Raw genomic sequence first — 19,863 nt, forward strand, 5'->3', positions numbered from 1 at the left:
GCCCGCAGAAGCATCGGAAGGCGTGACCCAGGCCCAGGACACCCTAGCTGAGCACCAGGAGTTGACACTCTTCTCTAGCACCTCAGAGACAATTCTGACTATTGAAAGGCAAACCGAACACGCCTGTAAGGAAGGAGACACACCACAAAGACCACGAAGACATGTTTCCGGCATCCTTTTACGGATAGGAAACATAGGATTTTACCTATGTTTTGCGAAAACAAGAAACACAGAACTAAAGCGTCTTCATTTCTGTTAGATGGGAAATATCTTTTATAAGTTAGTCAGAGGGAGGGAGACTAGGTCAAGGGATGGGTCAGCCGGACCTTCCCAGTTAGCAAAGGTCAGGCAGTAGCTAAATCACTGCTTCTTAGGTTAGTACACGCTGGCATAACCTCGATTCACCTCATTTGCTGATTTTAAATAAGGGATCATAAGAACTTGAAATGCATATTGGGTGTCACCCAACAGTGAAGCTCGACTGCCAAGGCGGAATAAAAAAGCGCCCTTTCTCCTCCTGCTCCTGGCTCCCCGAGGTGCCAGGTTGCAATCTGCAAATGTATTGTCTGGCCCTAGGGGCTTGACAGTTAATGATTTGCCGCAGAAGGAGCCCGCCGGCCGCGGTGCGAGAAGGACGCGAGCGAACCCGGGAGCGCGGACTCACTGGCCGAGCCGAGCCCCACCGGCAGCACAGGCACCGCCTCCCGTCTTCCGGGACCCGGCACGTCTAGGGGTTCCGGGCGCCGGAGACCGCGGGGCTCCCATGGAGGCCACCTCGCCGGCGGCATCCGCCGGCCCGCAGCCGCACGCTCAGGGAGCAGCGGGCGAGTCCGCCAGCCTGCTGCGCCGGATCAAGGGCAAACTCTTCACCTGGTGAGTGGAGGCCGCGCACGGCGACCGGCTGGGCGGCGGGCGCTGCTGGGAGCGCCCGGGTTCGCACGTGGCGGCGGCAAGCACTGGGGAGCTGGTTCAGGCGGCTGAACATGTGCTGCAGGGATGTAGCTGTTTACTGGCTTTATGAAGCTCTTGGTGTCCCTTGACTCCCTCTTAGAAATCGTGGGGATGTATTTCAGAGGATTTGAGGGGAAATTCACTGTCTTGGCATTGTTAGGTCGATCCCCAGTGGCCTCCCAGCGGGGAGGGGACGAAGTCCCCAGGGATGCTGTGAAGGAGGGGTGCCCAGTCTCGGGCTTGGTAGGTGGGTGAGCGCCTCTTCCTGCCACCGGTGCCCACATTCCCTGCTGCGGAGCCCGGCAGAGTGGGCGGGTGATCCCTCACTTACAGTTGAGTTCACCCAAGTGAGAAGTCTGGGTTGAGTTTTGTGGTGCCGCCCCGAGGAAATCCAGAGCCTGCCTCTTTCCCGGGCTGAGCGAGGCGACGGAGCCACCTTCAGGTCTGGGGTCCAGGGAAGCCTGCTTCTCTTGTCACTGTGTTATGTGGAAAATAGAGAGAAATGTGCTCAAGGGATCGGCAGAGACTCTGGGACGGGGAAAGCATTTCTGTGGTTACTGGACGACTCGCATCCTGGAAGTACAGATAACTCAGGATCTAAATAATGAAAGCCAACGTTCACTGAGCATTCACTATGTCACGTACTGTGCTTAGCGATTTATATGGATACTATCATTTAATCCTTATCATTTTATGAGATAGCACTGTTGTTATCCCTGCTTTGCTGATGGAGAAACAAAGAAGGCTAAGCAATTCCCCCAAGGCCATGCGATGACCTGTAAGGGGTGGCGCCTGCCAGCCCCAGTCTAAACTGGGCTTAACTACTCCTGGCCGCTGGCACCTTTTTTTTTTTTTTTTTTTTTTTTTTAAGATTAACAAAGTGAATTTTCCGTTAAAGGTTGTGAAAACTGTCTTAAAAAGTCATACTATATTCAAAACTAGATCAATAATGGTGTATGTATTTTTTCATGTAAATAAGTTTTAAATAGCTGTGTGTGTTTAAAGGGCCAGAAATCACCTTGTATTATCCAGCTATATACAGTATGTCTGATAAATTTAGCCATAAGTTCTCAGCTGGGAGGCAGTGTAGTGTAATGTCTAAGAGTACAGATTCTGGACCCAAATCCTGTTTTTGTGCCACTTACCAGATGGGTGACCTTGGGCAAGTCACTTAACTTCTCTGTGCCCCACTTTTCTTACTTGTAGAATGGGGATAATAACAGCACCTACCTTGTTGGGTTATTGTGGAGATTAAGTGGCTGATTACGCAGGAGTGGCAGACAGCCTTGTTCATGGTACTAAGCATGGGTTAGTTTACACCCACCATCAGCCCTCCATTCCTGGGTGATAGGAAGATGTGATGTTGCTTCAGGAGATGACAAGCAACCCTGATGATGAGACAGACACTATGGTGGATTAGTTGAGCAAGACATAACAAGGATAAGCAATAACTGTTTTTTCCTAATGCTCTAATATTTTCAAAATCTGGTATGTTTTACCAGGAACATCTGATAGCTTCCTAGATATAAGATTTCTTCTGTCTCTGAACACACTTTTTTTGTGCCTCCCTTATGGATTTTTACTTTCTTCCCTGTGTGATAGCTATTTATGTGTATCTTGCATTCCTGATGGACGAAGTCCTTAACAGCAGGAATCAAGTCTTTAAAATTTTTGTATTTCCCACAACCCCATAAATGAATGAATGAGGGATGACTAAGGTTCTTGAGGCTTCCTTTCCATTCTGCCATACTCCCTACACTCTTCCCTTTATTGATCTTTATTCTGAGGGTCTTGGGCTGGAGCTTTTTTTTTTTTTTTTTTTGGTTGGCTGAGCTCTTTTGTTCATTAAGATTTTCAGTCCTACCTCTGGCAACCGTCCAAACACGAATTCTTGTTTGCAGTTTCTCCTTGTCTAAGCCAGCAATCAGAAAAATGCAGTTTACCCAATATCCAGAACTGCTTATATTCAGTATTTTAAACTCTCAGTATTAAAACTCATCCCCTAAATTTGAGTTTAGCTCCATGAATCCCTAACCGTTATGGGATGGAGAGAGGTTGGTGAGTAGATGTTATCACTGTATGGATAGGATACAAAGGAATAGTTTGTGACCACACAACTGTTTTCTACTCCTTTTACCAAAAGGAGGCAATGATACCTCTTTTGGCAACTGGGTACTAAATAACAGAGGAAAAGTTTAGGACCTTGAGCTGGTTCTGTTTTCATTATGAGAGGGATATATTCTAGGTAACACCAACTCCTGATATGCCTGCCTCAGTAGTAGACAGATAACTTTTTCTCTATGATTAAGAATATCAGGTCACTCGTTGAATAAAAATTTATTGAGGACCCACTACATGCCAGGCATTCATGATAATGAGCACTCTCTGTTTCCAAGTAGACTCTGCTTGTAATTTCAGCTTTTGTCACTTATTGCTATCAACTCAAATGACAACTACTATGATAGGAGGATATGGATTTCCAGGAATACCTGAGGATATTTATTTAATCGTATGTATACTATCTAGCAGATTACATCCTAACGTATACTCTAATTCAAATATGAAAAAAGGCATGTTTCTTTTAATGACTATCAAATTTATATCTCTAGCAAAAATTGTTGATTATTATTTCACATATTTATCCTTTTCCCATCAAATAGATGATAAGCTTTTTGAGGGCATAGGTTTTGTCCCATTCTTTTTGTAGTACAGTGCAGGACATGTATTCATTCATTCAGTCTTTCATTTGACAAACCTTGAGCATCTATGATGTTCTAGGTTCTAGACTAGTCTCTGTGCTATTAAGATGAATAGGATATAGTTCCTGTTCCCAGAGAACTCATGATCAAATTATGGTAAGAAGTTATGATTAAAAAATCATAAAAAAAAAGAAGTTATGATAAGTACTGTAGAGGTGAGCACAAAGTACAGATGGCACAAAGGAGGCCAGAGATCAAGTCCACCAGCATGAGGGAGCTCGACAGAGAAGGTGATAGGGAATTTGAAGCATGAATAAGAGTTTTCCAGGTGGACTAGGTGAGGAAGGACAGTCCAGGCTTAGAGATGCCAAAGAGTATTTTGCTCAGGGAACTGCAAATAGCTTGGTTTGAGGGGGGCACAGTCTTGAGGAGGAATGAACAATAGTAGTTGGTCAGTCTACACGTGTACTCCTTGTTACTGTCTAGTAAAGGGCCTGGCCCTTTGGTTCTGACTTTCTGTTCGGTTTCCTCATTTCAAAGGTTAAGGTGCAGAAACTTTTGAAGGAGTCATTTAGTGGTGTTTAACTGTACAGCCTTCATCTATTCACTCAACAAACATCTACTGAGCACTCACTGTGTGCACAACACAATCCTAAGCCGGTATGTAGCCCTCCTGAAAGGTACTGTAAATTGAAGAACTTTTTGTGGCCTTTGCAAGTGGGGGATTAGGGAGTTCTAGATCCTACCAGTCTCCAAAATATCTTCTCCCTTCCCCTTTTAATTTGCAAGATTAATTAATATCTGCCTCTTCTACTAGACTTCAGCAGGTAAGCAATCCAATCTAGTTTTGGTCACTGTTATATTCTCTGCCAAGTGTAGCGCTTACCTTGCAAATACATACATAATGAATATCGGATGTGACTATATGAATTCTTAATTCCAAACAGGAATTTTATAAGAGACCACATCTCTTTAAAAAAATTTTTTTTTTCTATTCAGCACTATATGTTTATGACCCAGTCATGCTTTTTTCCTCTACTCCATTGTTTTTCAATCTCAGCCTTATCGACATTTTGGGTCAAATAATTCTTTGCTCTGGCGGCTGGCCTGTACGCTGTGGGATGTAGCAGTATCCCTGGCCTCTACCCTCTAGATGCTAGTACAGCACTCCCTCCACCCCCTTACCTCTGAGTTGTGATAATCAAAAATCTTTCCAGACATTGTCAGATGTTTCCTGGGGAACAAAATGACCCTGGTTGAGAATCACTGATCTAGCCTGTTGTTTCTAACTATCTGTGGTTCCACGGTCCTTCAGTGATGGACACTCAGATAGTTTCCAACTCCCAGCCACAAACAACACTGATGAGCATTCTCATACATGTCCCCTTGTGTACTGGGGAAGAGTCAGTGGCCAGGCCTGGCCAAGTCCCTCCAGGTGACTTTAAGTAGAAGGGAGGAGATGAATCCCAGAATGGAGAATCCTTGGGCATTACAGAACCACTGTTGATTGCTTTTGTTTGTCACCCCTCCATCAGGCTGTTCTGTGACCATGGCTTTATCACCAGCTGCTCTGGAAGAAGGAGGAGGCAGTCTCTCTAGGTTGTAGCCCATTAGCCCTAGGAGCTTGGAGGGAGGTGGGTGGAGGAACGGCTCCTGGTTAGAAAGCCTGAACCTTTTTAACGTCTCAACACTGCAGGAAGTTGTTAAAGGGATAAGCAGTAATGCAATGTAGGGGAGAGGTAAGGGTTGACATTAAAAGCCTTCCACTTGGCCTCTGGCTGTTCTGTGCCCCGGGTATAGTCCTCTCCCTCCCCCAGACCAGTTCTAGGAATAACCTTCGGGTTATTCCTGCTTATCTCTTGTCCTTTCTTCAGGTTGATTTGGAGGAATATGAGATGGCTGCCAGTGCTTATTTCCCATCTTGACAGCACTTCCAGAATATTTCTGGAGTCCACCTTCCCCTCCAATCCTTATCATCACTACTTCAGTTTAGGCCTTTATCATTACTTGGACTTTTGTCGTAGCTTCCATCCCTGCCTCCACCTACCCTAAATCATCTTATTTCACAGGAACTAGAGTAATGTCAAATAAAGTTAAAGGGTACCAATAGCTGCCATCAAATGAGAATTTACCCCCTATCAAGGCATCCTACTAACATTTCATCAGTCCTTATAAAAAGTTTTTTTAGTCCCTTTGATAGCATAGAAGTAACTTGCCTGAGGGCACATGGTTAGTGAGAGGCAGAGTTGAAATAGTTTCATTTGATTCCAAACCAGACTATTTTACAGTACTATCTCAGAAATCTCACTGCACCATGTTCAGGCTGAAACCTTTTGGCTTCCTCCCATCACCTGCACCAGTGGTTTGCAAATTGAGGGAGCTCTTGGGGTTCCCTGGAGGCTCCTCTCGGTCCATTATGGCGGCAAGTTAGGAAACAGAAGCTGGTGGCTCCTGGGCTGGCCTCTGGCCCCCACCAGTCCGTTGCTTTGCCTGGTTTATAGTTGGGCTTCTGTGCAAGATGTTTGAAGAGAGGGTTCTGCAGCTAAAACAAGACTGAGAGCCACTGGTTACTGGATGGAGCTCAAGCTGTGGCTATTGCTACTGCTTCTGGCTGTTGTTCCCCTCTTCGCCTTCCTCCCCCCTTCCCTCCTCCCTCCTTCGTTTTCTTCTTTACCTGAACACAATTATTATATTTTTAGTGGTTTTTATTATGGTGAAATATATATAACATAAAATTTACCATTTTAACCATTTTAAGTGACATTAAGTACATTCACAATGTTTTTGCAACCACCACCACTCTCCATTTCCATAACTTGTTTATTATTCCAAACAGAAACTCTGAACCTGTGTAAATACTAACTACATCCCCCTCTCCCCTCAGCCCCTGGTAACCACCATTCTACTTTCTGTCTCTACAAATTTGACTATTCTAGATCCCTTATATAAGTGGAATCATGCAATATTTGTCCTTTTGTGAGAACTCAAGGTTCTTGACGTGAACTGTAAGGCCCCCTATCACTGGCCCACTTCCCTCTCCAAGCTTATCTCCCAGAACATCCATCTCTCATGTGGCGGCCCAGTAATAACGGCATGCCTCTGAGCCCCTTGCTGTTACACATCATAGTCTGCATCTTTACACCTGTACCTCCTTCCTTGAATGCTTTCCTATCTGACCTCATGGCTGCTTAAAGACTCTTTGTAGACAGCATCAAGTCAGGCAGTCTTCTTCTGGCTCCTTGCTGTCTCTCTGTTGGATGCCCTTCCTCTATGCCCTTCAGTTACCTGTTTCCTAACTCGTTACATTTACCATATTGTGACAAAAAAGGTAATTTTTCACTAGCCATAGCTGTGGAAGAAGCGAATTGGCTCTCAATGTAACTGCTTGTGTATATAAGTTTTGGTAAGTTTGTTAAAAAGTTATAAAACTTCCTTATATTATTAGTTACTGAGGAACATCAGAGAAAATGAATCATTTCATGCAGGTGAATTTTACAGAAAACTTATGACCCACTCTTTTAAAGTATTAAAATTTACTTTTAAACCCAATTAGAATGACACTGTTTATGTAATGGATTACTCACTTCTGTTAATTAATTTATTCATAATTTTGGGCAGCAGTTCTTCAACATTTAATTGGTTTGTATCAAACAACTTTCTAGGGTAGGCCAACCCATTGAATTACTTAGTGGGTCCATTTGCAACTAATCCTGGAGATTTTACCAAGGGAAAAAACCCATTATTTTGAAGTCTTCATGGTATATTTAAAACAGATATATGAGACTACTTGCCTTTTAATAAACAAAGTGCATTCAACATATCACCTTTTCTTCATGATTCAGGATCATCATTATGATGATTATGATGATTAAAATTATTATGCTGAGTGGCCATAATATGATCAGAGGTTAATTTTTTGTCTTATTTTTTCTGACTTCTTTCTGACAGTTGTCACACATGATTTTTTTCTGTATTACTGAGCATATCTCTGAAAGTCTGCATTCTTTCTAAATTATGACTTCTAACCTGTTAACGCTGTAGAAACCAGGTAACCCAGTTTCTTAGAATTGCTCGTAGTGAAAGTATAAATAGGCCCTGTATAAATATTTAAATGGTTTTTATTTTAATAAATTATAAAAACTTTAAGTCCACAAATTTTGGGACTTTTTTTTGGATGGTTACAGGAGTCTATGTTAATTAAAGTCATCAGATAAGTAATATGTCACAAAAACTTGGTTATTTATGCTAATGATGCAGAGAAAGATTCCATGAAAAACCACCTTTGGGTACCGAACTTCTTTCTAGTCATTTCTTGGAAACCACAGTATTTAAGGAACGTTTTAACTCAGTTTTTTCAGTCCAACAAATCCAACTGAGAGCTTGAGGCTAGTATTATTGAGAGCTTGAAGCTTAGAGCTTCCTAGAGGAGTACTGCGCAAAAGAGTTTAGAATATTTCTTAAGCTTTTCACTGTGGTATCAAGCCAGAGATAAAAAAAATAATAAAAGCCAATCTTTGTTGTGTAAAGTTTACCTAGTATACCTAGAGCAACTTCACTATTCCAGCACCTCATGTGGATTAACTCATGCAATCCTTACAATAATACTCTGCAGTAAGTATTATACTATCATTGCCAGCCTACTGGACACATTTGGAAGCTGAGGCACTGAGAGGTTAAATCTTATTCCCTAACAGGATTAGTCACACAGTAGTAAGGAAAGCAGCCAGGTTTCATCTCCTCCACCAAGTCAGTCTGGCCACAGAGCCTGTGCTACTAACCAGTGTGGTGACCCTGCCTCCTATGAGCTGGGCAATAAACAGAAAAAAAAGGCCTTGGACAATTTACCCCCTAGGGTTTTTGCTCTGGGTTATTTGTATCGCCTTGGGGTGCCAGAGAGTATATAAAGTCACAGGATAAATATAATGCTCTTTCTGGGGCATCATTTAATTTATTTTTTAGATTCCAGTTGCACAGAAGTGGATTAATCATAATCCCTGGCTCATGACACCCTTTCATTGTTGGCCCATGAATAAGTTAATTTTTTTGTGCAATAAGTTCCTGTATACCTACAACCAGCCCTAAAACTGGAATTGTGATGGTAATTTTCATCGACCTATTGGTCATCTCCTCTTTCATATCCCTTCTTCCCCAACCAAAGATAATCACCATCCTGAATCCTCCTTTCACCATTTCCTTGATCTCATTTTGATATAGTTTGGTACCTCTATGTATTTCTAAAAAATTATTTTTTATTATCTTTTATTTTTTTTTACTTTTTAAAAATGGTATGCTATATATAATCTGTTGGGATTTATTTACCCACCTATATCGCATTGCTAAGTTTCATCCGTATTGTTGCCTGATGCTGCAAAACACTCCCTTTTGCTTCATATAATATTATTTTCTGTGAGTATACCACACTTTATTTACTCATTCTGTTGATGGGCATTTGGGCTTTTTTCTATGTTTTTTGTGATAGTGAACAGGACTTCTAGGAACATTCTTCTACATGGCTCCTATTGATCACTTGTAAGAGCTTCTTTTATACACACACATGCACATATATATACATACATCTAGGAGGGGAATTGCTGGATTATAGGGTATGTGATTGTTCAACTTTATAAAATAATGCCAAACTTTTTCCAAAGTGGTTGTATCAATTTACACTCCCACTAGCTGAGTATGAGAGGTCCTGTGAAACAAATAACCTTTCTAACACTTGATATTATCAGACTTTAAAATTTTTGACAGTCAGATGAATGTAAAATAGTATCTCTTAATTTGCATATCCCTGATCACTAATGAAGCTGGGTCTCTGTGTATGTTTATTGGCCTTATTTGTTTCCACTTTTGAGAAATACTCATATTACCTGTGAAATACCCATATTTTGCCATTACTTTTATATTAAATGGTGTCTCTATACATAATGCAATTTATATAGATTTTAAAGATACCACCAGAGAGTTGAAAACATTGGGGCTTGTATCAGGTTCCCCACTAATGCTCATTTACTTCTCCTTGCCTGATAGTGGTGGTTCAGTTGAAAAGGCTGAGAGTAGTTGAGAGCTGGGAGGTGTAAATTAGGAGCAAATGAAGCAGATTAAGGAGGGGAATGAGTTTTTCTGGTTTGAGGCCTGTGGAGTGTTGAAAGACTCGAATGACTCACAGGAAATCTTCCTTACACCTCCGTTTGCCTCCCAGGCCCAGTCCTCAGGAACTTTCTAATTCAGGCTTAGACTCCTGTTTTCTTTTGGTGCCTGGCTGGTGTTTAAATAGTGTATTAGTTTGATTGTTAGCAGAGAAATCCAGCTCACCACTGTTGTAGGTAAAATAGAGGATTTATGACTTCACAGAATTCAAGGAGGGTAAAAGTGCCAAACCACAGAGAGCAGAGAAGCAGCTGGAGGCGGGAACCCAAACCACAGTGGGATTCTCTGCCTGTCTCTTTATTTGTGCTTTGCTTTCGCTGTTGATTTCATTCTTCTAACTGCAGACCAGATGATTATCTTCATTTGAGGATTACGTTTTACAGTTTAAACCACACAAAACAGAAAAAAATACAAACAAAACCCTCAAGTTTTGAAATCTGTATTTTTATTTGATAATCCACAAGGTATGTACATTTAGATTTTCCAATGGTTAAAAAAAAAACTTCTTCAAACTTCCTATTCAGCCTCAGCCTCAATGGGCAGGCAGTATTAGGAATTTAAAATTTTATGGGTCGTGGCTTCTTGGCTGCCCATTGAGAACAGCGTTAGTCTGTTTTCTTCCGTGCCTTTGCCAGACTGGGCTGGGTAGAGAGAGGGCTGTACCTCTGTCACAGGGTCATAAACTCTAGTCATCTAGACTCTTGAAACAGCAGCACACTGATTACCCAATACTAGTCCCATCCTTCTGAATCTACCCTTCCCCCATCCCTGCGCCCAACTTGTCAGCCCTCCTGGAGCTCCTGTTCCTAGCCTTTGGATGGTGTTCACATTGGTACCCCTCTTAGAATTCTCACACAGGAGTCTGGGGAGAGGGAGAATCCTGGAGGTAGAGGCCATATCCTCTACATGTTGCCCACAGTTTAGTGCTGCCCCCTCCCCCCTTGTAGGCTGTAGGACTCAAGTTTCTCTGACCTGTGTCCAAAGAGAATAGGTGAGTTGAATATGTGTTTCAGACTTTCTCATTTCAGCCAATCAAAAATTGGAGGACAGAGGGAGGATATCATAAATAGATTTTATGTCATCTTATTTTCATTAGAACACCCCTTATTAAAATAATTAATTGTAGAACATATAATCAAACTAGTGTGTTAATGCCCATTGTTAGAGATGCAGGGTAATTTGTATCAATTGGTCTCCCTGTATGGTATTATAATCCTCAATATTGTATATTTTATTTTTGTTCTTATCAGGGACGCAGTGTGTAGGATGAGAAAATACAAACTGAACAGCTAAAACTCAGTTTCTCACCTATTCAATTGTACTTGTAATCCCTTTCTTACAAAAGTTTTTGTGAGATTTAAATGAAACAACATATATCAGCACTTAGTATGGCACATGACACAGTTATTTTTATTAAGCCACCTCACTTTTGTTAGGATAACAATAAAGGTTTTTTGAGTTCATAATAAATGCAAGTAGTATCCCCACTGTCCTCGGTTTCAGTTACACGTGGTCAACTGAGGTCTGAAAATATTAAAGGGAAATTCCAGAAATAGACAATTCATAAGTTCTAAATTGCATGCTGCTCTGAGTAGCATGATGAAATCCTGTGCTGTCTGCTCCATCCCACCTGGGACTTGAATCATCCCTTTGTCCTGCATGTCCTGCCCATTAGTCACTTGTAGCATCTTGGTTATCAGATTGACTGTTCTTGTGTTCAAGTCACCATTATTTTACTTAAAAATGACCCGCAAATGAAAGAGTAGTGATGTTGGCAATTTGGATATACCACAGAGAAGCCATAAAGTGTTTTCTAATTGAAAAGGTGAAAGTTCTCTACTTAATAAGGAAAAAAAATTGTCAACTGAGGTTGCTAAGATATATGGTAAGAACAAATCTTCTAGATGTGAAGTTGTGAAGAAGGAAAAAGAAATGTGTGCTAGTGTTGCTGCAGCACCTCAAACTGCAAAAGTTACAGCCGCAGTGTGTAATAAATGCTCAGTTAAGATGGAAAAGGCATTAAATTTGTACCATAAGATATTCTGAGAGAGATCACATTCACATAACTTTTATAACAGTATATTGTTGTGATTGCTCTATTCTATTAGTTTCTGTTGTTAACCTCATTTATAAATTAAACTTTATCATAGGTATGTAGGTATAGGAAAAAACATAGCATATATAGGGTTTAGTACTATCCACGTTTTCGGGCTTCCACTGGGGTTCTTGGAATGTATCCCTCATGGATAAAGGGGAGGGGGCTACTGTACTTCCAATATAACAATGATTATGAGCCACACTGCTTGGGCTGCTCTCCAGGTTCTACCACTTACTAGCTGTGTGATATTGGGCAAGTTACTTAATGTCTTGTGCCTCAGTTTCTTTATCTATAAAGAGCAATAAAAGTAGTACCTACCTGGGACTTCCCTGGTGGTCCAGTGGTTAACACTCCGCGTTTCCACTGCAGGGGGCACGGGTTGGATCCCTGGTTAGCCAACTAAGATCCCACATGCTGCATGGTGCAGGCAGAAAAAAAAAAAAAAATAGTACCTACCTTTAGGATTGTTGGGAGGATTAAATGCATTAGGATTATGAAATTGTGAAATTGTTAGAACAGTGCTTGGTACATGGTGTGCACTCAACAAGTGTCAGATATTGTTATTACTACTGTAAACAATAACAGTGGTAACAGTAATAATAGTAATGGTAACAATAGTAACAACAACAATAATAACAGTACTAGATATTGTGTGGATATGTATATAAGGGGGAGGCACAAAAATATCCATGACAGTTTCTGCATTTATAATCTAGTAAAACAAATACAACAGGCATATAAAACACTACAGACAGGATGTAGAAAATGGGAAGGAAGATTACAATGCAAATGCCGTAGGAGTTGAGAGGACATCATTCTGGAACTGGGCACCCTTCTTGCTATCTTTCTTCCCACAATTATTTCATTTTCTTAGCATAGAGGCATGGAAAGAACACAGGCTTTAGAATCTCGTTTGGATTTTAATCTAGTGTTACTATCTATTCGTCATATCAACTTGGTTAAAAAACTTTGAACTTTTGCAAAATGTTACCTACATTTTAGGTTTGTATGAAAATCCAGTAAGATAATATATGTAAAAGCTCAATACAGTGACTGGCACTTGTCTCCCTTTTATTGTATAGACGGTGAGTATTAATATGTTTCCCTTGTATTCTTGACTACCTAGGAATCATGCAGGACATAATATGTAAGGAAATCACTGGATTTCCAATTTTTCTTTTGTTGGTTTGAATAAAACTAGTTCAGTAGTTTCTGTCTTGATGGCATGGTTTCATTTTTTTCCCAGCAAATGATGAAAGTGTTTTAATCCAGGATGGCTCCTGATCAACTTTGTCTGAAGTTACTTAATAGGCTTTTTACTTGATGTGATTATTTTGTTACTAAGGCCATTCATTGAGATGAATGTAAATAGTTAAATAATATTATGATTCAAGTATTATTTTAAGTGTCATATGCAACTAAGTTAACTTGGTGTATTAGTTTTCGATTGCTGTCATAAAAAATTACCACAAATTTAGTAACTGAAAACAACACAGATTTATTATCTTACAGTTCCTTCGGGCAGAAATCTGACACATGTCTCACTGGGCTAAAAGCAAGGGGTCAGCAGGGTTTTGTTCTTTTCTGGAGGCTCTAGGGAGAGTGGATTTCCTTTCCTTTTTCAGTTTCTAGAGGATACCTAAATTCCTTGGCCTTTGGCCCCTTCCCCCATCTTCAAAGCCAGCAACTTTGCATCTCTCTGACTCTTCTTCTGTAGTCATACCTTCCTCAACCACAGATGGGAAAGATTCTTCCTTTTAAGGACTCATCTCAATGTACTTAACCATAATCACATCTGCAAAGTCCCTTTTGCCATGTAAAAGGAAAAAACTGTACTTTCCTAAACTCAATACTTCTGACAACAAATGTCAGGGTGGGGGTGCGTGGTTTTCTCACATCAACCGATTCTTCAACTCTCCAGACACAAATTGGGTGTCCTACAATTTAGTTATGACACTATTTGGAGCTAGTGCAGATGACGCAGGTTAAGGACTCAGTCCCAAAAGATTGCTCCCATCCCCCAACCTCCCATTTCAGACACCACTCACGAGTCCCAGGTTGTCACCTTGTACTTCTGATCAACCAGCTATAAATCAGAGGTTCCCATAACCTCCTCCTCGGGTTTGATAATTTGCTAGAGTGGTTCACAGAACTCAAGAAAAGTTTACTTGTTAGATTACCAGTTTATTATAAAAAGATACAACTCAGGAACGGTAAGATAGAAGAAATGCGTAGGGCAAGCCATGGAGGAGGGGCCATGGAGCTTCCATGCCCTCTCCAGGTACATCACCCTCCCAGCACCTCAGAGTGTTCACCAACCTGGAAGATCTCTGAATACCTTACTTAGGGTTTTTATGAATGCTTCGTTATGTAGGCACGAGTGATTAACTCATTGGTCATTAGTGAGTAACTCAGCCTCCAGCCCATCTCCCCTCCCTGGGGGTGGAGCTGAAAGTTCCAGCCCTTTAATCACTTGCTGGTTTCCTTGGCAGGCAGTCCCCCATCCTTAGGGGCTTTCTTAAAGTCATATTATTAACATAAACTCTGATGTGGTTGAAGAGGGCCTGTTATGAATAACAAAAGATGATTCTTTCACCTTTATCACTCTGCAGCTATTTCAGGAACTGGGGACGAACAAACAAACAAACAAACAAAAAAAGGTGCTCCTTTCACGCTTATCATTTAGAAAATTACAAGGGTTTTAGGATCTGGCCAGAAACCAAGACTAAAATATGTATTTCTTATATCATAATATCACACCATGTAAGGTGAACTATTCACAGGTTCCAGGGTACTAGGACATGGACAGTTTTGGGGAGACATCATTCTGCCTACTACATTTGGTGATAGAGTCTAAAATTGGTTCCAATAAAAAAAAAAAAACCAGCTTTAGAGCACAAAGACCACCTGGATGCTGGTAAAAATGTAAGCAATAATTCATAAAATGTCAAGGAAACCTTTTTTAAACCTTTTCTCAGCTCATCTAACCCACACCTTCTGCACATGGTCAGTGTTTGAAATAATCAACCAAGAATTGGTACTCTTTTCAGTTTGTACCACAGGTTTGAAAGAGATTTGGTAGCTGCTAATTTCTTTGGATGAGCTGCATCTCTAGGCTCCAGGCACGCTGGAGAATTCACAATACCATTCTCTCTGCTGAGACCCTATAAGCAGATAGGGAAGGGGGTCCCTGGAGAAAGAGAACCAGGCATGGCTTTCTTGACATTAGAGAAAGACCTAAGCCATTTTGTGATCTAAGCCTGGACACAATGCCCTTGAACAGGTCTCAGTAATTAGTGATCTTAAGGGAACAAAAGAACAAATGTGTTCTTAGGCAAGAAAAGTAACAGTAGCAAAGAATAAATTAGTTATAAAGGCTCTCAGTTCTGTTTCAGTGGTAAAGATAGCCTGAAGCACATTCTTGGGCTGTTTTACAGAATTGAGCCCCCCAACCCCACCCCCTGCCCAGTGCAGCTGGAACCTAAGGAATGATGATGTTGAGCTTTTCTGACCCACGAGATTTTGGTCAACTAAAGCTTGGACTCTGTCAACCTTTGTCCCAATTCTATGCTGAATTCTTCTCTGCTCAAGCCCCTTCATGAATATGCATATACCCTCAGCTTCAGACTTCCCCAGTTTTGCTGTTGGGGAGACACTGCTTTGGGAAAGGTACCTGTTGTTCTTACTTGCTGCAAGTAATAAATCCTTCCTTCTCCCACTCTTTGGCTTGGCTGTGTCTTTTAGCTCAACACCCACTAAGAAGCGAACCCAGTTTTCAGGTAACAGAACAGCAGTTCCTATTCCCTTTCTGTTAACCTGAGCAACTTGACTTCATTCTTTGTGTCAGATGAAATATCACTTCATGAGGAAAGCCTTGCATGAAATCTCAAATTAGGTTAGGTCCCATCCCAATTGTTTCTTTACTGTTTTTCTGCACTGCTGTGTTGTGAATTTCATGAAGGCAGGCTCTCTATCTATTATTTTTCTGTATTCCCAGAGCCTGACATACTGTCAGGAACTAAAAAAATATTTGATGAATTGAAAAGGATACCATTAAGAAGATGGTAATAAAGGTCACCATGGGTTATTGCAATTGCCTGCCTGGTGGGCTATTTCCACTAAGCAGTTTCTAGGTAGGAGTGGGGTACTACTGCAAAGGCTACCCCTCTTCTGAAAAAAGACACGGTTATTAACTTGATTTGATCATCCCTGAGCTAGATCAGCTCCCTTGAACAAGCTGCAGCTTTCTACTCCACAGGTGCAGTTACCTTCAAATACCTCAAATGCTTTTCTCTCTCCACACTTCTCTATTTGTGTGAGGATGTGTGTGTGTGTGTGTGTGTTTCTGCTTAACTCTGATTTTCTAGAGGGCTTGATATTGGTAGCCTTCTCTTTTATTGGCTGTGGGATGATACTGTGATGATTGCCAGGTATTGCAGAAGGTTATATACTTCAGTAGTGTGCATAGTATTTATTAAATTGCTTGGCATGTGTTAGGATATATTTATATACAAAATTCCAAGTAAAATGTAAAATAATCATAATTTTATGATAACTGATTTAATTCTATGCAAACCGAGTCTGCAGTTATTATGGAATATTTTATCTATTATAAAATATATGGGAAAATATAATATTGAAGTCATATTCAATGATCACATAAGAAGTCAAGCATTTATAGAGAGAGATGGCACCAACCTGTATTTTTGCAGCCTCATCCATTGTCATCAAACATTTGGTTATAGAAAAAAAAGAAAGATGAATCCTCTACTTTGAAATTATTTTAACAGAATCATGTAGGAGGGAACATGGTGGGCTAGCAGAAGCACTCTACTTAGTGTTGGGGGTTTGTATTTTGTACCTAAATCTGCCGCTTTTGAACAACATCGGTTAGGTGACCCATTTCACCTCTCTCAGTCTTGGTTTCCTCGTCTGTAACTCCACAGCACTGTCAAATGGATCAAAAATCAAAGAGGGTAGAGAGAAGTTTTTGTAAATTGTGAGGCACTATAAAAAACATAAAGTTAGGTATTCTGGTGGGGTCCATTAGTGTGAATGTAATAAATAAATAATATTTGATGATGACGGATGCCCCATTGGCGAGTCCAGGGAGCTTTAAGTCAGCAGTTTGGAAACCTTGAATTGTCAGCTGAGAATCGCAGGTAATAAGGAGGTTGGGGGAGAAACAAAGGTGAGCTGTGAATCCACATTAGCACAAGGATTCAAAATGAGGAGTCAAAGAAGTCTTCTAATGTTATGTTCTCTTCTGGTCCCTTCACTTTACAGGTTTTTATAGAAAGAAAATAGATTTTTAAAAATAGATTTCTCATTGTTAGAAAACTTGCTATGTACGAACTGGATAAAGAAAACAACAAAAGTCCTGTAATCACACCCAAATTCTCCATTAATTTTAAGGTTCAATCAGGCAGTTTGATTCATCGACCAATCTAGTCATTGATTTCTTACCTCTTTCACTAGTATCCTTTGGCTCTAGGCCCTCTCTTTTTTCTGCAGAGTCAGAATAGAATGAGAGTTCCAGAAACTATAAGAGTTGTTAAGGCCCAGAGGTTGAAGTTCATTTTGTTTGAAAACATCCTGAGTTACAACTAAAGTGACTGGATGTAATTCAGTGGGTTACTTGCTGGATCTAGACCCACACTAAGCTTGCTCTTCTCTAAACTATGTTGTATTGTCATAGAGTACCGCAAAATTGGTTAGCTTCTCCCCTCCGCTTCTAGTGTAAGAAGTTCATGTGACATACGGTGAAGTTAAGTAGAGAAAAATGTTTTGCTAATTTCAAAGTGTACTATTCCATTATTCTGTATAATAATCATAAATACAAGAAAATATAATGGGTGTTATAATTTATGGGACAATTTTTGGACAAGCTTGCTTCATTACTTCATTAAATAGTAGACTGTGGTTTTGGCAAAATTTTATGAACATGCTTCTAGCATTGTAGATAAGAAAGCTGATATCTGAAACTCTGGATTCCTGTTCCCTGGTGGAATTTTCCACTTCTGTATATCATGGTCAGTTCATTTGGGGGTGATTGTGCCCTAGATAAAGTTGCTCTTGCTGTTCAAACTTACATTTATATTTGAAAATAAATGTATTAATTTATAATGAGAATTGTTACTGTTAAATTTGACAGCTGGTTATAGTGAAATCATCCCAACTGAAAAATCTACGCAGGGATTACAAGATCTGATGTTGTTTGGTAAATCTAGAACAAGGACAAAAGAAAGTACATGTCTCCCCTTACTTCATGACGTCCTTTCTTCCACTCTTGGTATCTGACTTCCAAGCAGTTAAGATTGACTTTTTAATGGATTCTTGTTCCTGTATAGAACTAGAGAAATTGTAATAATTTGGCAAGTTTCCTTTTTCTAAGATTTATATTGCCCAGCAGGTCAGACAACAGTCACTTTGTCCCATTTCAATATGCACTGCAACTTATATTACATTTTCATTTTGAAGTTGAATGCTTGCTTTTTTTTTTTTCCACTTCTTTATTGGAGTATAATTGCTTTACACTGTTGTGTTAGTTTCTGCTGTACAACAAAGTGAATCACACGCATACATATATTCCCATATCCCCTCCCTCTTGAGCCTCCCTCCCATCCTCCCTAACCCACCCCTCTAGGTCGTCACAAAGCACCGAGCTGATCTGCCTGTGCTATTCTGCTGCTTCCCACTAGCCATCCATTTGACATTTGGTAGAGTGTATATGTCAGTGCTACTCTCTCACTTCGTCCAGCTTCCCCTTCCCCCACCCCCGTGTCCTCAAGTCCGTTCTTTACGTCTGCGTCTTTATTCCTGCCCTGCCACTAGGTTCATCAGTACTGTTTTTTTAGATTACATATATATGCGTTAGCATGCGGTATTTGTTTTCCTCCTTCTGTCTTACTTCACTCTGTATGACAGACTCTAGGTCCATCCACCTCACTACAAATAACTCAATTTCGTTCCTTTTTATGGCTGAGTAATATTCCATTGTATATATGTGCCACATCTTCTTTATCCATTCATCTGTCAATGGTTTAGTTTGCTTCCATGTCCTGGTTATTGTAAATTGTGCTGCAATGAACATTGTGGCACATGTGTCTTTTTGAATTATGGTTTTCTAAGGGTATATGCCCAGTAGTGGTATTGCTGTGTTATATGGTAGTTCTATTTTTAGTTTTTTAAGAAACCTCCGTACTGTTCTCCATAGTGGCTGTATCAATTTACACTCCCACCAACAGTGCAGGAGGGTTCCCTTCTCTCCACACCTTCTCCAGCATTTATTGTTTCTAGATTTTTTGATGATGGCCATTCTGACCAGTGTGAAGTGATACCTCATTGTGGTTTGATTTGCATTTCTCTAATGATTAGTGATGTTGAGTATCCTTTCATGTGTTTGTTAGCAATCTGTATATCTTCTTTGGAGAAATGTCTATTTAGGTCTTCCGCCCATTTTTGGATTGGGTTGTTTGTTGCTTTGATATTGAGCTGCATGAGCTGCTTGTATATTTTGGAGATTAATCCTTTGTCAGTTGATTCATTTGCAAATATTTTCTCCCATTCTGAGGGTTGTCTTTTCATCTTGTTTATGGTTTCCTTTGCTGTGCAAAAGCTTTTAAGTTTCATTAGGTCCCATTTGTTTATTTTTGTTTTTATTTCCATTACTCTAGGAGGAGGGTCAAAAAAGATCTTGCTGCGATTTATGTCAAAGTGTGTTCTTCCTATGTTTTCCTCTAAGAGTTTTATAGTGTCTGGCCTTACATTTAGGTCTTTAATCCATTTTGAGTTTATTTTTGTTTATGGTGTTAGGAAGTGTTCTAATTTCATTCTTTTACATGTAGCTGTCCAGTTTTCCCAGCACCACTTATTGAAGAGGCTGTCTTTTCTCCATTGTATATTCTTGCCTCCTTTGTCAAAGATAAGGTGACCATCTGTGCGTGGGTTTATCTCTGGGCT

At 40.4% G+C, this 19,863-nt stretch overlaps 1 protein-coding gene across 1 annotated transcript in view; it reads left to right on the forward strand.

The window, feature by feature from the left end:
- Nucleotides 1–703: 703 nt before the first annotated feature.
- Nucleotides 704–19,863, forward strand: part of SLC35F2 (solute carrier family 35 member F2) — a 45,990-nt gene continuing 26,830 nt past the window's right edge. The window contains exon 1 of the mRNA XM_068556007.1: nt 704–873. Within this exon, the coding sequence (XP_068412108.1) occupies nt 764–873 (110 nt within the window). The 5' untranslated portion in view covers nt 704–763. The remainder of the gene's footprint in view (nt 874–19,863) is intronic.

This window comes from Eschrichtius robustus, chromosome 11, assembly GCF_028021215.1.
Source record: "Eschrichtius robustus isolate mEscRob2 chromosome 11, mEscRob2.pri, whole genome shotgun sequence".
Taxonomy (NCBI): domain Eukaryota; kingdom Metazoa; phylum Chordata; class Mammalia; order Artiodactyla; family Eschrichtiidae; genus Eschrichtius; species Eschrichtius robustus.